The sequence below is a fragment of the Cetorhinus maximus genome, chromosome 25 (genome assembly GCF_964194155.1).
Source record: "Cetorhinus maximus chromosome 25, sCetMax3.hap1.1, whole genome shotgun sequence".
In the NCBI taxonomy this organism is placed as follows: domain Eukaryota; kingdom Metazoa; phylum Chordata; class Chondrichthyes; order Lamniformes; family Cetorhinidae; genus Cetorhinus; species Cetorhinus maximus.
The window spans coordinates 13,176,209-13,200,615 of NC_135903.1; the positions used below are offsets into that span (position 1 = coordinate 13,176,209).

Here is a 24,407-nt window from a genome sequence, read left to right on the forward strand (position 1 = left end):
CACAATCTGTAACCTCATAGCCCGGCATATCCCCCACTCTACCATTACCATCAAGCCAGGGGATCAACCCTGGTTCAATGAAGAGTGCAGGAGGGCATGCCAGGAGCAACACCAGGCATACCTAAAAATGAGGCATCAACCTGGTGAAACTATAACACAGGACTACTTGCGTGCCAAACAGCATAAGCAGCAAGTGATAGACATAACTAAATGATCCTACAACCAACAGATCAGATCCAAGCTCTGCAGTCCTGCCACATTCAGTCGTGAATGGTGGTGGACAATTAAACAACTCACTAAGGGAGGAGTCTCCACAAATATCCCCATCCTCAAAGATGGAGGAGACCAGCACAGCAGTGCAAAAGATTTAAAGCATTCGTGACAATCTTCCAGAAGTGAAAGTGGATGATCCATCTCGGCCTCCTCCGGAGGTCCCCAGCATCACAGATGCCAGTCTTCAGCCAATTCGATTCACTCCACGTGATATCAAGAAACGGCTGAAGGCACTGGATACTGCAAAGGCTATGGGCCCTGGCAATATTCCAGCAATAGAACTGAAGACGTGTGCTCCAGAACTTGCCACGCCTCTAGCCAAGCTGTTCCAGTACAGCTACAACACTGGCATCTACCCGGCAATGTGGAAAATTGCCCAGGTATGTCCTGTACACAAAAAGCAGGACAAATCCAACCCGGCCAATTACTACCCTATCAGTCTACTCTCGATCATCAGCAAAGTAATGGTAGGGGTCATCAACAGTGCTATCAAGTGGCGCTTGCTTAGCAATAACCTGCTCACTGACGCCCAGTTTGGGTTCCGCCAGGGCCACTCAGCACCTGACCTCATTACAGCCTTGGTTCAAACATGGACTAAAGAGCTGAACTCCTGAGGTGAGGTGAGAGTGACTGCCCTTGACATCAAGGCAGCATTTGACCAAGTGTGGCATCAAGGAGCCCTAGCAAAATTGGAGTCAATGGAAATCGGGGGGAAAACTCACCGCTGGTTGGAGTCATACCTAGCACAAAGGAAGATGGTTGTGCTCATTGGAGGTCAGTCTCCTTAGGCATCACCTTCCAAACCCACAACCACTTCCATCTAGAAGGACAAGGGCAGCAGATAGATAGAAACACCAGCACCTGGAAGTTCTCCTCCAAGCCACTCACCCTCCTGACTTGGAAATTTATCGCCGTTCCTTCACTGTCGCTGGGTCAAAATCCTGGAACTCGCTCCCTAACAGCGCTGTGGGTGTACCTGCACCATATGGTCTGCAGCGGTTCAAGAAGGCAGCTCACCACCACCTTCTCAAGGGCACCTAGGGATGGGCAATAAATGCTGGCCTCACCAGCGACACCCACATCCTGTGAATGAATAAAAAAAGAGGACTTGGCATATGCTCCATTCCCTACATCCGCTCTGTGTTCTCCACAGTATAGCTCAACCTTACCAGCAACAGCTCTGTAGACACTAACTCTAGGGATCTCACCAGTTCATGATTTTCTCCTGTTCAAACGTACACACGCTCCCAGTTATTCTTATAATTACCTGTAACTAATGTGTTCTCTCTGCAGCCCAACATTCCTGGATGCAACATGCTTGATGCTGGACAGGCGCACTCTACTCCTACCTTCCTGCCTCCATCCCCAAGTTTATCCACCTCCTCCACTTCCCAATTCTACGGCGTGTTTCCTGGTAAGATATGAGATCATGCAGGTTCTATGTGTCTGGGGTCAGGGCTCTCCAACGAGATCTCTCTTCAACCAACAACATTCAACTGGAATGTACCAGCATTGGCTGGAAGTCACTAACTGAAATCTCAGGGACAGGAGCCCACAGTATTTCCTCAGATCTAATCCGTAAGTAACAAGGAATTCAGCAACCTTGTCTGGTTGTGAGAGGCAGCCTGCTCTGCTATACTGGGCTAGTGTTAGACTATTGCTTTCCTTTACTTACAATCATTCTCCAAGGTGGCATATTGAGTCTGAATAGTACCATGGGATCTGCTGTCTCCACCCAAGGGGACAAACAGGAAGTTGGTTTAATGTTTCTTCCAACAGTGCAGCGCTCCCTCAGTACTGACCCTCCGAAAGTGCGGCACTCCCTCAGTACTGACCCTCCGACAGTGCGGCACTCCCTCAGTGCTGACTCTCCGACAGTGCAGCGCTCCCTCAGTACTGACCCTCCAACAGTGCAACATTCCCTCAGTACTGACCCTCCGACAGTGCAACATTCCCTCAGTACTGACCCTCCGTAAGGTTATGGATCATGGAATGCGGAGTAAATCCATGATGTTCTGAATTACTTGTGGGATTGCTATCCACTGAGTCATTGTGACGCACTGTGGTCCAAAGTGAATTTGTGAAGGTGTTGGGAAGATAACTGAGGATGGGGATAGGTGCTGGAAGGAATGATATACTCTGCTGTCAATTTCATTAAAAAATGGGAAATAGCCAACTCATGTCCAACCTGTGTCACTGTGCTGCAGGGAGCTTAATCTGGGAACCAAGCGAAAGGTTGTGGGTTTTGGAGCACATTGAATGAGATCTCCCAGAGAGGCCCAGCTTCCTGATTCACACTGTACTGGTGATTAGAGCAAAACACATTCAGAAAAGAATTAATAACTGGCTTGGAATAATTACAAAATGATTGGGCCTTTTAAATATTCGCTGTAAATACCTGTAGCAAGGTACAACACGGGCAGTCACCCTGCTCGATTATGTCAGGAATTTGTTTTGGAAACAGAGCTGCTTCTAATCACACTTAACTCTTGTCTCAAACGCTCCTTGTTGAATCAGTAATATCGTTCTTGTGTTGTGTGAGTTTTACAGACTGACCTCATTTCCCCAACGCTGCCCCAGCAGGATGTGGCAGGTTGTAGGGCAATGTCTATTCACCTGCTGCCTGCTAAGCTCAGCAGATGGAAATCTATCCGTGTATGAATCAGTGGGGGGGTGTGTCTCTGTCCAGGTGTTACTAACAGTGACAGCTCTCATCAAACTAACTGGGCCCAGTTTTCCCATTGTTCATGATGGAGGTGCCCAGAAAATCTGCTGCACCCCAGCAACCAAAAACTGATAACAAACCCAGGGGATCAATGCCTTCAACAGCAGCATTATTGACCTCACTTATGTTACTATAACAACTGTTAAAGACACTTATTAGTAACGCCAGCCCTGTGTGTTTGAACAGCTTTAAAATCTGCCTCACCCATTTGGATCACAAACCTCATTCCAAACATTCCCTTATTCTGAGAACCTGTAGATTCCTGCCTGAGGATTCCTGGGATCCGAGAGTCATAGTCATCGAGTTCTACAGCACGGAAAAAGGCTCTTCGGCCCATCGAGTCTGTGCCGGTCAAACAAGTACCTAACTATTCTAATCCCATTTTCCAGCACTAGGCCCATAGCCTTGTATGCCATGGCATCGCAAGTGCACATCCAAATACTTCTTAAATGTTATGAGGGTTTCTGCCTCTAGCACCCTTTCAGGCAGTGAGTTCCAGATTCCCACCATCCTCTGGGTGAAAAAATTCTTCCTCACATCCCCTCTAAACCTACTGCCCCTTACCTTAAAACTATGCCCCCTGGTTATTGATCCCTCCACCAAGGGGAAACATTCCTTCCTGTCTACCCTATCTATGCCCCTCATAATTTTATACACCTCAATCATGTGCCCCCCTCAATCTCCTCTGCTCCAGGGAAAATAACCTCAGTCTATCCAATCTCTCCTCATAACTAAAACTCTCCAGCCCAGGCAACATCCTGGTAAATCTCCTCTGCACTCTCTCTAGTGCAATCACATCCTTCCTATAATGCGGATTCCAGAACTGCACACAATACTCTAGCTGTGGCCTAACCAGCCTTTTATACAGTTCCAGCATAACCTCCCTGCTCTTATATTCTATGCCTCAGCTAATAAAGGAATGTATCCCATATGCCTTCTTAACCACCTTATCTACCTGTCCCGCTACTTTAAGGGACCGGTGGACATGCACACCAAGGTCCCCCTGATCCTCGGTACTTCCCAGAGTCTTATCATTCATCATGCATTCCCATGCCTTGTTTGTCCTGCCCAAGTGCATCACCTCACACTTATCTGGATTAAATTCCATTTGCCACTTATCAGCCCATCTGACCAGCCCGTCTATATCCCCCTATAATCTAAGGCTATCCTCCTCACTATTTACCACCCCACCAATTTTCATGTCATCCATGAACTTACTGATCAACCCTCCTACATTCAAGTCAAAATTGTTTATATAAACCACAAACAGCAAGGGATCCAACACTGGACACCGGCATCCAGTCACAAAAACACCCCTCGACCATCAGCCTCTGCTTCCTGCCACTCAGCCAATTCTGGATCCAGTTGCCAAATTGCCTTTGATCCCATGGGCTCTTCTTTCATTATCAGTCTCCCATGCGGGACCCTATCAAAAGCCTTGCTGAAGTCCAAGTAGACTATGTCAAATGCATTGCCCTGATCTGCACACCTGGTCACCTCTTCAAAAAATTCAATCAAATTGGTCAGATGTTGACCTCCCCTTAACAAAACCATGCTGACTGTCCTTGATTAATCCCTGCCTCTGCAAGTGTAGATTAATTCTGTCCCTCAAAATGGCTTCCAATAGGTTCCCCACCACTGAGGTTAAACTGACTGGCCTGTAGTTCCCTGGTCTATCCCTTCCTCCCTTCTTGACGGTACCACATTGGCTGTCCTCCAGTCCTCTGGCACCTCTCCTGTGGCCAGAGAGGTATTGAAAATTATTGCCAGTGCCCCTGCCATCTCCTCCCTTACCTCACTCAACAGCCTGGGATACATTACATCCGGGCCTGGAGATTTATCTACTTTTAAGCCAGACCACTTAGAACCTCCTCCCTTTCGATGCTAATTTCTTTAATTATATCACAGTCCTTCTGCCTGATTTCCATACCCACGTCGTCCCTCTCACTTGTGAACACTGACACAAAGTATTCATTTAGAACCCTACCTACATCTTCCGGCTCCACACACAAATTACCACTATGGTCCTTAATGGGCCCTACTCTTTCCCTAGTTATCCTCTTACACTTAATGTACTTGTAAAATAACTTTGGATTTTCCTTTATTTTACCTGCCAATGGTTTTTCCTGACCCCTTTTTGCTCTCCTAATTTCCTTTTTAAGTTCCCCCATACACATTCTATACTCCTCTCGGGCTTCTGCTGTTTAGAGCCCTCAGTATCTGCCATAAGCCTCCCTTTTTCTCTTTATCCAATCCTGTATATCCCTCGACATCCAGGGTTCCCTGGATTTGTTGGTCCCACCCTTTGTCTTTACTGGAATATGTTGGCCTTGTACTCTCCCCTAATCCTTCTTGAATGAGTCCCACTGCTCTGATGCAGATTTACCCAAAAGTAGCTGCTCCCAGTCCACTCTGGCCAAATCATATCTGATCTTATTAAAATTGGCCTTCCCCCAATTTAGAACTCTGATTTCTGACCCATCCTTGTCCTTGTCCATAACAACGTTGAATCTAATGGAGTTGTGATCACTATCTGCAAAATGCTCCCCCACTGATACCTCTACCACTTGCCCGGCTTCATTCCCTAAAATTAAGCCCAGGACCTCCCCCTCTCTTGTCGGACCTTCTACGCACTGGCTTAAAAAGCTCTCCTGGGTACATTTTAAGAATTCCGCTCCCTCTAAACCTATCACACTATGACTAACCCAGTTAATGTTGGGGAAGTTGAAATCCCCCACTATTACTACCCTATTATTTTTACACTTCTCTGAAATTTGCCTACATATCTGCTCTTCTATTTCTCTCTGACTGTTTGGGGGCCTATAGTACACTCCCAGCAATGTGATTGCTCCTTTTTTGTATTTAAGTTCTACTCATATGGCTTCATTTGAGGAGCCTTCTAAGATGTCATCCCTCCTTACTGCTGTAATTGATTCATTGATCAATATTGCAATACCCCCTCCTCTTTTACCTCCTTCCCTGTCTAGCCTGAAGACCCTATATCCTGGAATATTGAGCTGCCAATCCTGCCTCTCTCTCAACCATGTCTCTGTGACAGCAACGACATCATACTTCCATGTGTTAATTTGTGCCCTCAACTCATCCCGCTTATTCGTCAGACTCCTTGCATTAAAATAAATACCATCCAACCTTGCCAAACTCCCTTGTGCCTTAACTGGCCTATAATTTCTATGCCTCCCAGACTCACTTGCTCTCTCTTCTAATTTTGGCTGTGCATCTCCCCCTGCTGAACCTCCTCTCAGGATCCCATCCCCCTGCCAAGTTAGTTTAAACCCTCCCCAACAGCACTAGCAAACCTCCCTGCAAGGATGCTGGTCCCAATCCGGTTCGGGTGCAACTCATCCACCTTGTATAGGTCCCACTGCCCCCAGAAACGGTCACAATGTCCCAGAAATCTAAAGCCCTCCCTCCTGCACCATCTCTCCAGCCACACATTCATCTGGACTAACCTCCTATTTCTTTACTCACTAGCGCGTGGCACCGGAAGTAATCCAGAGATTACTACCTTTGAAGTCCTGTTTTTTAATCTGCTTCCTAGCTCCCTAAATCCTGCTTGCAGGACCTCATCCCTCTTTCTACCTATGCCTTTGGCACCAATATGTACCACGGTCTCTGTCTGTTTGCCCTCTCCCTTTAGAATGTCCCTGCAGCCATTCAGTGACATCCTTGACCCTGGCACCTGGGAAGCAACATACCATCCTGGAGTCACATCTACGGCTGCAGAAACACAAGTCTGTTCCCCTTACTATTGAGTCTCTTACCACTATTGCTCTTCCCCTTTTTTTCCTCCCCCCCTGTGCAGCTGAGCCACTCACAGTGCCATGAGCGTGGCTGCAATCCCCAGAGGAACCATCACACTCACCGCTTTCCAAAACAGAAAAACGGTTCTCGAGCGAGAAACACCCTGGGGGTTCCCTGACTACCTGCCTGACACCTTTCTTCTGACTGATGGCCACCCATTCCCTCTCTGTCTGCACTTCCGTAAGCTGTTGGGTCACCACGTCTAAAAACGTGTTATCCACGAAACTCTCAGCCTCACAGATGTACCTCAGTGTCTCCAGCTGCTGCTCAAGCTCCGAAACACGGATCCCAAGTAGCTGCAGCTGGTGGCACTTCCTGCACACGTGGTCAGTCAGAGCGCAAGGAGCATCTAGGACTTCCCACATGTTGCAGGCGGTACATAACACGGGACTGAGCTGCCCTGCCATGCCTCTGGTTGGAAAAAAAACCCTTAATTTAAGTTAAATACAGTAAAAAAACTTTCAATTATTTATGTACTTTAAATAAAAACTAGAACTCTTACCTTTCCTTCGCTTAATCTATTTTAAGCTGGAGAAAAACACTTACCCACAACTCACCAATCAGCTCTCACCTTTGTACTGATGTCACTTTTTGAAGCTTCCCTGCACTCGTGCTAGTTCTGATCTCTCCACTTGTGATGTCACTCTTGTTATTTTCAACAAGAACTGACTACAGGACAACCTTCCCAGGCTGCTTCACCATGATGCTGACTGCAGGACATTCTTCCCAGACTGCTTCACCATGATGCTGACTGCAGGACACTCTTCCCAGACTGCTTCACCATGATGCTGACTGCAGGACACTCTTCCCAGACTGCTTCACCATGATGCTGACTGCAGGACACTCTTCCCAGACTGCTTCACCATGATACTGACTGCAGGACACTCTTCCCAGACTGCTTCACCATGATGCTGACTGCAGGACACTCTTCCCAGACTGCTTCACCACAATTCTGACTGCAGGACACTCTTCCCAGACTGCTTCACCATGATGCTGACAGCAGGACACTCTTCCCAGACTGCTTCACCGTGATGCTGACTGCAGGACACTCTTCCCAGGCTGCTTCACCGCAATGCTGGCTGCAGGACACTCTCCCCAGACTGCTTCACCATGATGCTGACTGCAGGACACTCTCCCCAGACTGCTTCACTACGATTCTGACTGCAGGACACTCTCCCCAGACTGCTTCACTGCAATTCTGACTGCAGGACACTCTCCACAGACTGCTTCACCACAATGCTGACTGCAGGACACTCTCCCCAGACTGCTTCACCGTGATGATGACTGCAGGACACTCTCCCCAGACTGCTTCACCACGATGCTGACTGCAGGACACTCTTCCCAGGCTCTTCACCGTGATGCTGACTGCAGGACACTCTTCCCAGGCTCTTCACCATGATTCTGACTGCAGGACACTCTTCCCAGGCTGCTTCACCGCGATTCTGACTGCAGGACACTCTTCCCAGACTGCTTCACCGCAATGCTGATTGCAGGACACTCTTCCCAGACTGCTTCACCGCAATGCTGACTGCAGGACACTCTTCCCAGACTGCTTCACCGCAATGCTGATTGCAGGACACTCTTCCCAGACTGCTTCACTGCAATGCTGACTGCAGGACACTCTTCCCAGACTGCTTCACCGCGATTCTGACTGCAGGACACTCTCCCCAGACTGCTTCACCGCAATTCTGACTGCAAGGCACTCTTCCCAGACTGAGAATGGTTAGAGGGCCTGAGAGCAGCTTTGAACTCCCCACCCTCAGGTTATGACAGTTGCTTTCGGCATTAACATGGGACAGGTGCCTGCGGGAAAAGAGAAGTCAACTATTGGGAAGTTTTAAGCGGAATGGAGCTGGATTCTCCCAAACTTCCTGCAGAAATTCCTTCCAAATCCTGCAGAAAGATTGCGGGAAATTCCACAGTCAAATCAGTTCCCAGAGATGCTCAGTGAATGGTATTAATGAAGCAATAATGAGCTGGATTTGGGGCTAATGGGTCTGGAATGTCGGGGGAGGGAGAGGAATATCTATGGTTATTATGGGATGTCTTCACAGACTGGGGAAATTCAGACTTCGACACTCAGCAACTCAGCCACCCCCCTTCAATGATCTGTCCCAATTTACATTCCGTTAGCCAAGATCGGAAAGTTGTTTAACGGAAGGTTGAGGTGAAATGACCCATTTTGTAACGTCCACCCAGTATGGAGCTGGTCCCAAATCCTCCTGATCTCAAAAATCTCCTGATCCCAAATCCTCCTGATCCCGAATCCTCCTGATTCTCAATGCTCCCTGTCCACTGGGAGTTTGATGTCACAGGGCACTGGGTTATTGTAGATGGGGGCGGGGGGGGGTGGATGTAAAACACCGCACAGCGTTGGGTTTGAGATGCAGCAGTGTGTAGGCACAGATTTGCTCTCAGCGTCTGTATTTACAGTGCTGGTGGAGTCGACAAGTCTCTCCAGCTGTCAGTGAGATATGGGGCAGAGGGATTGGGAGGAATGTGGAGATGGGCAGAGATGTGGCTGCTTCAGCAAAGGGATTTTCCTGGTGTTTAAAATATTATTTTAGCTTCTGACAAAAATATTAAAAGGCTCAAAACGGACAGCAAGCAAAGCAAAAATCGTTTAAAAGCTTTTGCTTCTTTTTCTCTCCAGGTGCCCAAGGTATGAACACATTCACCAGGCGACCCACACAGTCTTCACGAGGGCCGGCAATGATTTCGTCCCAGTGTCCGGAATACTTGTGCTCAGCTCCAGTCTCCGTCAGCTCCAACTCTCCGCAGTACGGCTCCCGACCCTTGGCAGTGCCAGTTTCAAACAGCTACAGCGCTTCCGATACCAACTTCCTGCCGACTGTACCTGCGCAATACAGTGTGTCGCCCATATACACAGGCACCCAGAGAGAAGCAGCCGCTTCCTACCTGTCCACGTCGGCAGGTTCTGATTATCTACCCAAGACTGGCTGCAGCAGCCACACTGACGGTTCCATTTCTGCGCTCTCCACCTCACCTGTCTGGGACACGTTGGGCAGGTACAGTACCTCGCGTTTCCCTTTGACCAAAGCAACTCCAAAGGGTGTAAAATTCTAATGGAAATTGGGATAGCCATCAGCACCATGAAATGGAATGGGTTTATATCCTCTCTCTCAGCTCTTATCCCTTTGTTATATGTTAGCTGGGACTCAATGCCTAACTCTCTCACTATTGATTCCATTGATCCTGGGTTTAAGTCCCGCTCCAGAGACTTGAGCACCTAACCCAGGCTGACGCTCCCGATGCTGTACTGAGGGAGTGCTGCACTGTCAGAGGTGTCATCTTTCGGAGTCGATCTTAAACTAAAGCCCGGTCTGCCCCTTCAGCTGGTTGTGAGATATCCCTTGGCACTATTTCGAAGAAAAACAGTAAAGTTCCTTCCAGAGTCCTGGGCAACTTTTCTCTGTCAGCCAACACTTAAAGAACCCTTCCCACACACCCCCATACCCACCCCCAGATTACCTGGCCATCACCAAATTGCTGTTTGTGGGATCTTGCTGTGTACTAAATAGCTGGTGTTCTCTTACATTACGACAGTGACTATTTAACTGCTTAATTGGGTGTAAAGCGCTTTGGGAACTCCTGAAGATGTGAAGGCGCCATACAAATGCAAATTCTTTCTTTTCCTCAGTTCCCATTCATTATTGGGCGATGAAGGAGACACGGGGAGAATTTGTCGATCAGCTGGTAGCACGTATGGATCATCGGGATCGTTTGTTAACCTGCAGAGCCCTTATTCTGTCTCCCCCAGCTCATACAAGAGCTCATTCAGTGACCAACAACTTCATCAGCTTTCTGGCCATCCTTCAGGCTGCCAGACTATACCACTCTCCCAGAGGGCAGTGGGCAGCACCACCCAGCCAGCTGCATATGGCACCATGGGGCACCGGCCTCCGGCTCACCATGGTAACACAACACACAAGCTTAAAGAACACCCCAGCAGCTGCCCAGCCTCTGCTGCTAGTTCCTATTCCGATATCCCGATCCTCTTGGTGAATGGAAGCGCTCACTACTCAGACCAAGACTCAAACAACTTGAAGAATCGAAGACTTCAGTCCAGCTCTTCAAGTGCACTCAGCCTCCCGCTCAATACATCTGCCAGCGTTGGACTCTCAAAGGCTTCAAGCTCCACCTCCCTTGAAGGTAAACCAATCAAAGTCCCACTCATTTATTGCCACTTTTACCCTCCAGTAGCCAATCATCCTTTAATTAATAATTTTAAACATCCCAGAGTCTGAATCTCCTCCTGCCCTATCTCCCATTCCCACCCTCAGCTCTTCCGTCTCTGAGCTACTGGGTAACTCCTTCCCAATCTTCACCTTGCTACATCTCTACTTATCTTAAAATATCTCTTCAAAACCTATTTCTTTGACCACCCCTTCTATCAGCTCCCTCAGCTTGCCCCTCTTTATGATTTAATTTTAATTTATTCCTTTGAGAAGCAACCTGGGATGTTGTATGAAAATCTGAGTAACAAGATCTTGATGCTGTTGACATCAGTGCTATTGATAACATTGAAGATGTTGATGGCAATGTTGATGGCCCAAGGCTCCTTAGACAGCACCTTCCAAAACCACTACCATCTAGAAGGACAAGGGCAGCAGATAAATCGGAACACCACCACCTGGAAGTCCTCCTCCAAGTCACTCAACATCCAGACTTAGAAATATATCACCGTTCCTTCACTGTCGCTGGGTCAAAATCCTGGAACTCCCTCCCTAACAGCACTGTGGGTGTACCTACACCACATGGACTGCAGCGGTTCAAGAAGGCAGCTCACCACCACCTTCTCAAGGGCAACTAGGGATAAATTCTGGCCCAGCCAGTGAAGCCCACATCCCGTGAATGAATAAAAACAAATGTTTATGTCAATGTTGAAGTTGATGATGTGGTCGTTGTTTCTGGTGTTAAAGCTGTTCATGAGGCTGATACACACGCTTGTGCAATTTCTTCAATTTGTTATTAACCAAAATCCTCTCCAACACCCTTGTTCATCCTCTCTTACAGATCTGCCATGTGACATGCAGCCTACAGCTAAATTTGTACAAGATACATCCAAATATTGGTACAAACCAAATCTCAACAGGGATCAAGGTAAGGTTAACACTTCATGCAATTAATGTGACAAACTATCCAGACTCTATCTGATTCTGCACCACATCCGATACAACTGTTTAAATTCTCCAAACAGTTTAACATAACCCAGGATTGCCTTTTTGAGCTTGAGCAACTCTGTGTGTTTATTATTGAGACTGCCAACTCCGCCAGTAGCTCACTGAGTAAGTGAGCTGCCAGTTCCATTCATGACTCCTCAGATATTGAAGCAGGTCCATATCCATATGCAGCAACACTTGGACAATATTCAGGCTTGATAAGTGACAAATAACATTCACACAATTGTCAAGCAATGACCATCTACAACAAGAGAGAATCCAATCCATCTCCCCTTGATGTTCAATGGCATTACCAGTGCTGAATCCCCCATTATCAACATCCTGGGGGTTGCCATTGATCAGAAACTGAACTGGACTAGCCATATAAATACTGTGGCTAAAGAGCAGGTCAGAGGCTAGGAATCCTGCAGCGAGTAACCCACCCCCAAAGCCTGTCCACCATCTACAAGGCACAAGTCAGGAGCGTGATGGAATACTCCCCACTTGCCTGGATGAGTGCAGCTCCCACAACACTCAAGAAGCTCAACACCATCCAGGACAAAGCAGCCCACTTGATTGGCACCCCATCCACAAACATTCACTCCCTCCACCACCTATGCACAGTAGCAGCAGCGTGTACCATCTATAAGATGCACTGCAGCAACTCAGCAATTCTCCTTTGACAGCACCTTCCAAATCCGTGACCTCTATCCTCTAGAAGGACAAGGGCAGCAGATAGATGGGAACACCACCACCTGGAAGTTCCCCTCCAAGTCACTCACCATCCTGACTTGGAAATATATCGCCGTTCCTTCACTGTCGCTGGGTCAAAAACCTGGAACTCCCTCCCTAACAGCACTGTGGGTGTACCTACACCACATGGACTGCAGCGGTTCAAGAAGGCAGCTCACCACCACCTTCTCAAGGGTAGTTAGGGATGGGCAACACATGCTGGCCTAGCCAGCAACACCCACAACCCATGAAAGAATTTAAAAAACTGTATCATCAGATCATTCAGGACAGCTCCAGATTTCATGCCCAGTCTGAGGTTGTTCACTGAATTAAGTTTCAGTGGCAGGAGTGCTACGAGTGTTAGCTAGTGAGTGAACAATGAACCAGATTCCTGGTCCTGATCTCTATCCAGTGCCTTCTGCTGGATAATGCACATGTATGGGGTGATGCCACACATAGCTGAGTTGCCTTCCAATACCTTTTATCTTGGTACCCCAGCATCTGCCCAATCAGGAGTATAAAAGAGACAACTGGTTAAAAAACACAAAGGTTGGCAGGAAAGAAATCTCCACATTGTAAACAGTGACTACACTTCAAAAGTACTTCATTGGCTAAGACCCTTTGGGATGCCCTGAAGCGGTGAAAGGCGCTATATAAATGCAGGACTTTGTCTGCTTATTGTATAGAACTAAGCCGTGCTTCAATCTGTTGCAGTTATCAAGATGCTGAAAGATAAGGAGCCAGGTTCATTCATTATACGGGAAAGCTCCACATATGTTGGCTCATTCGGGTTGGCGATGAAAGTACCTCCACCGAGCCTCAGGAGTCCCGAGGAAAACCCAGGTGTGTGCTCGAAATGATAATAGTACAAACGTACATTTCATATTGTAACACAGAAAATATACATCACATATCATAATAGGGCACATCTATATTATCTATTATAATAGGGGAGGCGTGCATTAAATATTATCAGTAAGGACGTGTGTTATACATTGTAATATGTGTGATTTGTGTGTGATATTACAATGAGACATGTTAGTTATGTATGTGTACATTGTAATAGCACTGATTCTTCACAGGGCACCAGGGTTGTAGTTAGTAGCTCTGATGAGCTTGTATTTAAAACCCAGCTATTGTTTAAACTTGGTCTGCCTTGAAAAGAGAGTTTCTAAAATGACAGAGTGCTGGGCAGGTGACGATAACTCAAAGGGACAGTTAGGTGTCTTGTTTCTCTCCATAATGAGTGTCATGGTTACCTGTGGTAATAACAGGCAGACCAGTTCCTGCCTGGGCAGTCCCAGCAAGTAGGCTGACTTACTGGGAGCAGGTGTCAGAAAAGCTGAGCTTACAAATCCGATTGAGATGAATGGATGGAAAACTAGGATTGTCTCGCGTTAAAAAACACTCCGATTTCTGATCCCAAAAGGTGAGGTTGTCTTTGGAGCCACAAAATAGACCCTCCTGTCTGATGTGGCTATTAAAGCAGGGGTCAGTGGTCAGAGCATCGCACTGAAGGGAGATAGAGAGAGGGAGAGGGAGTGCTGCCTCACACTGTGCTGGGTCTCTCAGCCATGATGAGCGAGGGTCCAATTAGCTGCTTTATTTTCTTGCCTGGGGCTTTGGGGCGCTAAGGGCCTCAGCTCACCACACCGCTGGGATTGCTTATTGTGCTACTGTCGCCAGGAGGTCAATTCCCTGGCCTCTGGAATGAAAGGATCTATGATCTGAGGTCAAGAAGCAGGGCCAGGCTGCAAGAGGGTCATCGTCATCCGTTTTAATATAAATACAAGCGAAATACTCTGGATGCTGGAAATCTGAAACAAAAACAGAAAATGCTGGAAAAACTCAGCAGGTCCGGCAGCATCTGTGGAGAGAGAAACAGAGATAACATTTCGAGACCGTGGGTCCCTCCTTCAGAGCTGGAGAGAAGTGGAAATGTGATGAGATTTATACTGTTTAAGCGGGGGTGGGGCAAGTGGAGCTGGATAGAAGGTCAGTGATAGGTGGGGGCAAAGGAGAGATTGACAAAGATGTCATGAACAGAAGGACAAAGGGGGTGTTAATGGTAGCGGTAAAGGGGCTAAAGGAGGTGCTGATAGTGGCAAAGGTCAGAAAGCAGAATGTGATAATAACAGAACAAGGGCCAGCCCTCTGAAAAAAAACAACATGAATGAGTAACAGATGGGCTCTTGTGGGGGTGGAGTGGGAGAGGGGATGGTGGTGGGGTCTATCCTTTTATCCCCACCACTACCCCCTACCCCCTCTCCCCACCCCATCCCATCCCCAAAAGGCCCATCTGTTACTCGTTCATGTGGTTTTTTTTCAGAGGGCTGGCCCTTGTTCTGTTATTAACACATTCTGCTTTCTGACCTTTGCCACTCTCAGCACCTCCTTTAGCCCCTCACCGCTACCATTAACACCCCCTTTGTCCTTCTGTTCATGACACCTTTATCAATCTCTCCTTTGCCCCCACCTATCACTAGCCTCCTATCCAGCTCCACCTGCCCCACCCCCCCTAAACAGTATAAATCTCATCACATTTCCACTTCTCTTCAGCTCTGACAAAGGGTCATACGGACTCGAAACGTTAACTCTGTTCCTCTCTCCACAGACGCTGCCGGACCTGCTGAGAGTTTTCCAGCATTTTCTGTTTTTGATTCAGATTATCCATTTCAACACTGGGCTAATCTGAAGGAGAGGATTGACAGACAGAGAAAGGAGTAGAGATACAGAGAGAGCGATGGGCAGAAAGAGACACATTGATAGTTACACAGATAGACAGGCATTAGAATGAGCTGCATAATTAACTGTTTGGATAAATCTATAATGTAAACAGAGTAAAAAGATAGCTAACCTCTCTATTTCTAACCCTCTTCTTTCCTTTCAAACAGATTCTTCCTCTGATCTGGTCCGCCATTTCCTGATTGAATTCTCCCCGAAAGGAGTGTGTTTGAAAGGGTCTCCCCAGGAGCCATACTTTGGTAAGGAATGTTACCCAGGCTCCAGTTTCAGGATTCACTCAAGCAGTGAGGGTGCCATCAGTTCTCACCCCCTGTCAATCTGGGGTTACAGTCTGTATCCCCCACACCCCTAACAATCCCTTACGTTGCGCTGAGGGTAACTGAACAATCGGACTGTGGATTTGCCGTGTTAACCGTGGTCTTTGTTCTGTTTGTCTAACAGGGAGCCTGTCAGCCCTTGTGTATCAGCATTGCATCTCTGCCATGAGTTTACCGTGCAAACTACACTTACCAAAGGAAGGTGAGGACCAAAATCAGCAAAACTGTCACGATGGAATCGCTGGGCCGGGTCAAGGGGTCAGGGTCGGAAAAGGTCAAGGTTATAGGGCCAGGATTGGGTCAAGGCTGGGGACAAGGTCAGCCCCAGGTTGGAGTATTGGCCAGGATCAGGGTGGGGTCAGGGATAGGGCCAAGGTCAGGTCAGGGTCAAGACAGGATAGAGGGGGGGGTCAGGGCTGGTGACAGGGTCAAGTCAGGAGTCAAGTTAGCATTGGGGGGGGGGTCAAGGCTGGTAACAGGGTCAGGTCAGGGTCAAGTCAGGATGGGGTCAGGGCTGGTGATGGGGAAAGGTCAGGGGTCAAGTCAAAGGATGGGGTCAGGGCCCACCTGCTAAGAGCTGCTTTATAGCAATAAAAATTCCACATGTGCTTGGCTAACATGGATAATTCACGGCCTTTTATATAATTAAACTGTCTGGACACTGCTTAAACTGGACTGTCCACCCTGCCTCACACTAACGGTTTGATATGTGTTTACTCTCTGCCCTGACCAGCAAGATGATATTAGAAATCTCTCACTGAGGCACAATTGGGGCTCCAGGCCAAAAGGTTGTGTGCACAGTTACTGAGCTGTGCGCTTTCATTGAGACCACAGGGCTCAGGTGTGTCCTCAAGTAGAGGAAGAGAAAACCAAAGGCACAAGACATGTGTGGCCCTTGGTCACTCGTGTCCAACCAGATAGAGGCCTAACTGCACCCTGACCCCAGCCTGCAAGGAGCTGTCAGCCCTGGTCTCACATTCAGAGTCAGAGGGATATTTGTGGAAGGATTTAGGGGAGGGGGATGGAGGAAGGAGGGGAGAGAGAGATAAAACTTACAGCACCAGTGAAAAACTCTGAACCTTTCAGACCCTGAGAGATCTCTCTGCTCATTCATTGACCCAGCATTTGTTTATTTTCCAGAAAGTTTAAATGATAAGAACGAAGAAAGTAGTCCTGAATCGACAGACAGCATCACATCACCTCTGAAAAAGCAGGGAACAGGTCAGTGTCACAATCACTGAGAAAGCGGGGTACAGGTTAATTCCCCTCACAACCTGTGTCAGCATCAATGAATAAATAGCATTGAGGGGAGGGGCATTGTTGGGAATAAAGAGGAGGCATTTTAAATTTGAGTTTAACGGTGAATAAAGGATCGGCCCCTTGTCAGACATTGATAGAAATTATCGTGGCGCGAGATGTACCTATACCTGTAATGGCTGTTTGATCTGATAACACACTTAAATTTATTGTCTAAAGTCAAAATGGTGCAGATTCCCAACATCCAGACCTTCTCAAACTTTAGTTCAAAGTTCTGTGCAGGACATTAACAGCTGTTTGAAAACTACGTGACAGAGTTAGTGAAAGTGTTGTGGCTTGTCCTGGGATGCATTTCTCAATCTAATGATTCTTGATTTAGATGCTACAAGAGAATAGTTATTTTTGCAGTGACCCCCCACCCTTTTCCACCATCACCATGGTAACAGTTTGGGCTGATCCCAGGTGATTATGGTGCCCCCATTCCTGATGAACAGACAACCTATTTTGTCCAAATGGACGCACAGGTTTCCACGTGGACCGCTGTTGAGGAGCTCCCTGGAAATCTGCCACCTCCCTAAATGGTTCCTTCTCATCTTTCCGGAGGAGACATTAAACTGAGATCCCATCTGCCCTCTCAGGTGACTGAAACAATGCCCCAGACCCCACTAGTTCAAAGGAGAACAGGGGAGTCCGCCCTGTGTCCTGAAGCCAATATGTATCCCTCAACCAGGATCACTAAAACCGATTATCTGGTCTTTATCACATTGCTGTTGTGGGAGCTTGCTGTGTGCAAATTGGTTGCAGTGTTACCTACATTGCAACATGGGCTACAGAGAAAAAAAACTTCTCATTGGCTGTGAAGTGTGGTTCGGGATATCCTGTGAATGTGAAAGGTGCTATAGAAACGCAGTTTGTTTTTTATTTGGAGAGTCCCTCTGAATCTGGATGTTAATGAGATGTTTCCTGCTTTTCCAGTGTGCTCTGTCCTGTATTTGAACTCCTTAACCATGGAGTCTCTGACTGGGCCACAAGCTGTCCTTAAAGCCACATCCTCCACTCTGGAAAAGGAACCATTGCCTCAAGCCACCCTCGTCCAGTTCAAGGTGTCGGAACAAGGCATCACCCTGACAGACAGCAAGAGGAAGTAAGGAGCTCAGCTTACACTGCCGGGTGGGATAAAGGCCACCTTGTTTGGGGGAATTACTGTCTCCTTCTCGCAGAATTTTACCCTGCAAATTGAGTTTGGGGGTTGGGGGTTGTTGATGGTGAGATCAAGAAGATCAGCTGGGTGCGGAGTGAGACCTGGTCCCTCTTAATTCCCACGTCTCAGTTTCTCAAGTCAGAATCCCAATTGAAGGTGATGAATGGGAGCAGGATATCAGCTCCAGTGGAAACAGTCCCTAGCAGGGAGTGCCAAGGGAGGGCCTCTCCCAAACAACCCTGGGTACAGGAAGTGGAGGCCTGAGGATTCCTTGCAGGGCACCTCCCAGCCTCACACAGGTGGATCCTCAGAAAGATCTGAAGCAGCACTAACCTGGGCCTCTTTATCACCACGAATCCAATTTGCATCAGATTGCCCAGGTGCAAGCAACACTGAACACAACTACTGAGGATTCCTACCAAAGAATTTGACCCACCTCCCGAAATTCAGGAATAGAAGCTGCAGCCAGTGAGAAGGTAGCCTGAGGGAGGAGTTAAAGACGCTGCCACAATTTTAAACCCCCTCCCATCGTCCGCAAGCCCCATTCTCACTAGTTGTAGGGCTTTAAAGTTGGGAGGTTTTGTTTATTCATTTACAGGATGTGGGCTTCTCTGGCTAGGCCGGCATTTATTGCTCATCCCTAATTGCCCTTGAGAAGGTGGTGGTGAGCTGCCTCCTTGAACCGCTGCAGTCCATGTGGTGTAGGTACACCCACAGTGCTGTTAGGGAGGGAGTTCCAGGATGTTGACCCAGTGACAGTGAAGGAACGGCGATATATTTCCAAGTCAGGATGGTGAGTGGCTTGGAGGGAACTTCCAGGTGGTGGTGTTCACATCTATCTGCTGCCCTTGTCCTTCTAGATGGTAGTGGTCATGGGTTTGGAAGGTGCTGTCTAAGGAGCCTTGGTGAATTCCTGCAGTGCATCTTGTAGATGGTACACACTGCTGTTTCTGTGCATCGGTGATGGAGGGAGTGAATGTTTGTGGATGGTGTGCCAATCAAGTGGGCTGCTTTGTCCTGGATGGTGTCGAGCTTCTTGAGTGTTGTTGGAGCTGCGCACATCCAGGCAAGTGGGGAGTATTCCATCACACTCCTGACTTGTGCCTTGTAGATGGTGGACAGGATTTGGGGAGTCAGGAGGTGAGCTACTCACTGCAGAATTCCTAGCCTCTGACCTGCTCTTGTAGCCACAGTATTTATATGGCTGATCCATTTCAGTTTCTGGTCAATGGTAGCCCCCTGGATGTTGATAGTGGGGGAACGCTAATGCCATTGAATGTCAAGGGGTGATGGTTAAATTCTCTCTTGTTGGAGATGGTCATTGCCTGAAGCTTGTGTGGTGTGAAGGTTACTTGCCACTTATCAGCCCCATTCTCCTAATCCAGTGCACTGAGTCTAGCTGGAGGCCCTTAAGGCTACTCTGGTAAAGATTGACTAACTCAGCCCAGACCAGGAATTGATTTTTGCTGTTGAGCTGTGAGTATCACCTTGATTGAGTCACCCAGGTAGCTTTGGGAGAGGAGTTACGTGTAGGGTGACCGAGGATGGCAGGCTCTTTTCCCAGAAGGACATCTCTGGCATGGACAGAGTAGATAGTCAGAAGCTTTTTCCCAGGGTGGAAGAGTCAATTACTAGGGGACATAGATTTAAGATGAGAGGAGAAAACTTTAGAGGAGATGTGCGGGGCAAGTTTTTTACGCAGAGGGTAGTGAGTGTCTGGAATTTGCTGCCAGAGGAGGTGGTGGAAGCAGGTACGATAGTGGTGTTTAAGAGGCAGCTTGACAAATACATGAATAGGATGGGAATAGAGGGATACGGACCCCGGAAGTGCAAAATGTTTTAGTTTGACAGGCAATATGATCGGCGCAGGCTTGGAGGGCCGAAGGGCCTGTTCCTGTGCTGTACTTTTCTTTGTTCTTTGTTCTTTGTTCTTTGACATTAGTGCACAGGTTGGGTTTTATGACAATCTGATAATGATGCTACGGTCCCTTGAATCACCACATTTACCTGATTCAATTGCACAACTTGCCCTGGTGTTATTTGACCTCAGGACTCCTGTGTTGCCAACCCAGTCTCAGAACCACTCTGCTCCCATACCTCCCTGGCCAGATCTGATGCTTCACCAGCTGAAGATGATTATTTTAAACAAAATTCTATCTTCCTCCTTATTGCAATGTGCCCTCAGCTCAATGAAGATCAAACCATCTTCAGCTGCTTCACCAATGACCTTCCTCCCATCATAAGGTCAGGAGTGGGGACGTTCGCTGATGATTTGCACAATGTTCAGCACCATTCGCGACTCCTCAGATACTGAAGCAGTCCATGTCCAAATGCAGCAAGGCCTGGACAATATCCAGGCTTGGGCTGACAAGTGGCAAGTACCATTCGTGCCACACAAGTGCCAGGCAATGACCATCAACGAAAGAGAATCTAACCATCTAACCATGAAACGGGCAGCTAATTAATTCGGCCCTCTGCCCAAGACTCTGAGAGTAATGGAATGCGATCAGTAGCTGGAGTGAGTTACCACAGGAGGTGGGTAAAGCCGGGAGATTAGCAACAGCAGGAGAGGCTGGGAGCCTGGGGGTGGTGGGAGTGGTGGGGGGTGGGGGGAAGAGAGGGGGTGATGAGCTCCAATGGGCTGAATGGCCTGCTTCATCCAAACCCTGTCTTTGGATCTTCAATCTCGTTAAACTTCAACTTGAGATTTTTCCAGTTGTATTTCCAAGGCGTTAATCAGCAGAGAACTGGTCACTTTGACTGTTTCGCTTTTAGTGGTCAGTATGGTTGGATAGTGTTCGAGGTGATGTGGAGCTGCATTAACTCCTTCTGTTTTTCCTTAAAGACTTTTCTTCAGGCGACACTATCCTGCCAGTTCTGTCAATCACTGCGGCCTGGACCCTCTGCAAAGGAAGTAAGTCAATAATCTGCATTTTTGTGTGGGTGCAGTCTGCAATGCAGCTGCTAAGTGTGCGATAGATAGTCCTTAAACCACACCCGACCACAGCTAAATGCTAAACACCTGGGGAACGAGCTGAGATTGGATCTAAATCACTCACTCAGAATGGATGGAAGAAGCATATATGGGAAGAGGAAACTGCAGTTCAGGCGCTGCTGACTGAAGATAATTAAAGGCATTATTAAACCTAGGGAGGTGAATTTGGACTCAGAACCGAGGTCATTGCAAAGAGCTCCACCTGGCTTAATGACTGTTCCTCTGTGGAGGCCCAGACCCCCTCCTCTGTCAAACACATCAAGCGTGTTCAAAGCAAAAGCATTTCAGGGAAAATGACTAATTCCTTTTGAAAGCGCCCGAAGCAGATTTCTGTGTAGGTAGCCTGACAAGATCACACGGAAACCAGCAGTGATTCATCAGCGTTTGATGATGAGTGTTACATCATTGAAATAACACCATCCAATCCTGGGCACCTTTCAGTGATGAAAGAAGGAGTTGCATTTGTATAGCACCTTTCACAACTTCAGGAAGTCCCAAAGCACTTTACAAAGTATTTTCGAAGCGTAGTCACTGTTGTAATGTTAGAAACACAGCAGCCAGTTTACGCACAGTAAGATCCCACAAACAACACTCTGATGTCAGTGTCTCTCACGTACCGGTGCAGACTGGATGGGCCGAAGGGCCTCTTCTGCACTGTGTGAATCTGTGATTCTATCTGTGATAAGGACCCAGATAATCTGTTCCGGTTGCCGGCTGAGGGATAAATATTGGTCCCTGGGGGATCTGGGGAGGGGAGCGCTCCCAAACTCTTCTTCAGATGGTGCAGGGGAGCCTCAGTTTAAGGGTTCTGGCAATGCTGCACAGGGAGGTGGTTTCAAACATAGCAACACAAGCTGCTGCTTGTCACTGACATCCCATCGATTGGTAACTTGGCCAGAATTGATTCTGAAATAACCAATTTATCGTCGTCAAACAGCAGAGGATTTTTTTCTGCCATTTCCCTGGCAGTGAGGTGTCTGCTGCATTTAACAATCCACGGAACATCGACATTTCCAGATTTGAAAAGACCATTTAATTCACCTCTACCATTTGCAGTCACATGATCCTGCGATAATGGAGTTCTTGGCCATTCACAGCGATCAATCCCTATCGATGATTCCATCGCAGACCCAGGCAGGAGGAGAGGGAAACCGCCCCCCGGTGATGGAGAGATTTGGGAAGCAGAGATTGCCTCCTCACACGTTCCTCCTGAGCACAGTCCGCTCACCGCACACCATATCCCAAATTATCGACATGCTGCATCCCAAAGTGTTCATCTCCGAAAGAAATCTGCAGAATGAATCTGTACATTTCCACTATTTCCTTCCCGATTGATCACTCATTCACTGAGAATAATATTTCCACAGATTAGTTTTAGTGTTTAAAGTGGTTGACGATTTGCAGAATCCAGGTTCCCTCAGTTTGGCTCTGTTAACAGCGCCCTGATTGCTGACTCACACTGAGTTCAAACCCCTCCCAGAACCCGAGCCTGATCGACCTACGTGACTGTCGCAGTTAAACCAAACCAGCCTTGGGCTAGGCTGCGAAACTACATCAGCTCATTTCAGTCAATGTAAACCTAGAAATCCTTCATAATTGAGGGAAAGTCAGCTTTGTCCAGCGTTCTTTGACTTGCTCTGACAGTCGAGGTGTTAAGAAGTTAATTCTCCTGTGTCCCAGTATTGGAGAGAGGGATGTGAAGTGAACTCTGTGTTGTTCACCAACATTGTCAACGGGAATTTCTGCACCGACATTCCTCAACCAATCCTATCAAACATAGAATTCACTAAGCGTTCAGTGCATTGATCTTTGTGGGATCTTGCTGTGTTGCATTTGCCTCCATAGCCACAGCCGAAGTAATTCATTGCGCACAGGTGAACCTGTTAAAAACGGCAACAGAATCTATGGCCTGAATTTTGAGTTTGTTGGACACGCATGATTGGCCCCCCCGACTGTGGTCTTACGCTGGCCAGACAATTAATGGCCAGGCCAGTGTGAAACGGGCCCAGAGAAAGGCTCAGCACTGACAGCGGGGGGGCAGGAAGAGGGTGGGGGATGGGGTCGATGTCACCGCGGGTGCTGATGAGGTCTCCGTGAGTCTCCTCAGGGAGCTGCAGACCGGAAAATAATAAGAGAAAGCACAAAAATGCTGCAAACTATGTCCATGCAGCACAATCAAGCGCCTGACAGCGGGCCTCATATATAAAAAAAAACAGTCCCCGGATATTCCTTTTATTTTAAATCCTAGCGGAGATTTCATCCCGCCCTTGGATGAGGTTTCATCAGAAATGTAAAGCTCACCTGGTCGATTGGCCCATCCACCAACCATGAGATTACACGGGCCACGAAAAATCGCAGACAATTGGGATGTTAATGGGATTAACTGTCCACTTAGTTGTTGGCTGGCGCTCTTCTGAGTTTTACTCTCGCCCGCTGAGTGAAGTAGCGAGCGAGTGCGCGATCCCACGCCTGTCCGGGTCCGGCCTGTGCCCCACCCACGAGACGTAACCCTCTGACCCGTGTGTTAATCGAGAGTTTCTGAAAGATATTTATCTCGTCCCCTTTCTGCTTTTTCCAGATGGCGCAAGGACAATGAACCTTCCAGGTAAGATTCTGCTCAAAGAACAATCTCAGATTAGTGCGAGATCTGTTTTATTCCCCAGCCTGCAGCAAGTTTGTCCGGCTGGAAGATTGGAGGGGGATTTGGGTCAGTTTTGCACCTTGTTCAGTTTTAGACTCAATCGACATTGCCGGACCAGTAACTCGGACCCAAACCCCATCTTCACCCCAACATCATTCCTGCTGGGTTGGGTGGGTTGGGGGTTGCTCAGTGTCCCTGTTCAGACAAGGCGTTGGCAAATTGTGTCCCACTTTATTAGACAGCAACAATTCATTTCGCCAATCAAACTGGCCAATGAGGGCAGAGGATTCACTCACACATTCATTGCGAACCCATTGGGAGGGGGCGAATCCTCCCCCCGAGTGCTGAAGGTCAAAGGGCAGCTGCCCAAATTGGTGAGAAGCTGCTGTCCCACCGGTGCGGAGCGACAGGGAGTGTCCGTGCTGACAAACTGAGGAGCTCCTGGACCACCAGCCACACGGGTTACCTTTGACGCCTCCCCTTCGGCAAACCTGTCTCCCAGTCAGGCAACACCTC

At 47.9% G+C, this 24,407-nt stretch overlaps 1 protein-coding gene across 1 annotated transcript in view; it reads left to right on the top strand.

Annotated features, from left to right (window-relative positions):
- Positions 1-24,407, top strand: part of LOC144667912 (uncharacterized) — a 42,992-nt gene that overhangs the window by 15,689 nt on the left and 2,896 nt on the right. The window contains exons 4-14 of the mRNA XM_078529511.1: positions 1,567-1,687; positions 9,474-9,849; positions 10,482-10,993; positions 11,858-11,944; positions 13,450-13,578; positions 15,630-15,719; positions 15,922-15,999; positions 16,938-17,018; positions 18,030-18,198; positions 21,101-21,169; positions 23,829-23,855. Of these exons, the coding sequence (XP_078385637.1) occupies positions 1,567-1,687; positions 9,474-9,849; positions 10,482-10,993; positions 11,858-11,944; positions 13,450-13,578; positions 15,630-15,719; positions 15,922-15,999; positions 16,938-17,018; positions 18,030-18,198; positions 21,101-21,169; positions 23,829-23,855 (1,739 nt within the window). The remainder of the gene's footprint in view (positions 1-1,566; positions 1,688-9,473; positions 9,850-10,481; positions 10,994-11,857; positions 11,945-13,449; positions 13,579-15,629; positions 15,720-15,921; positions 16,000-16,937; positions 17,019-18,029; positions 18,199-21,100; positions 21,170-23,828; positions 23,856-24,407) is intronic.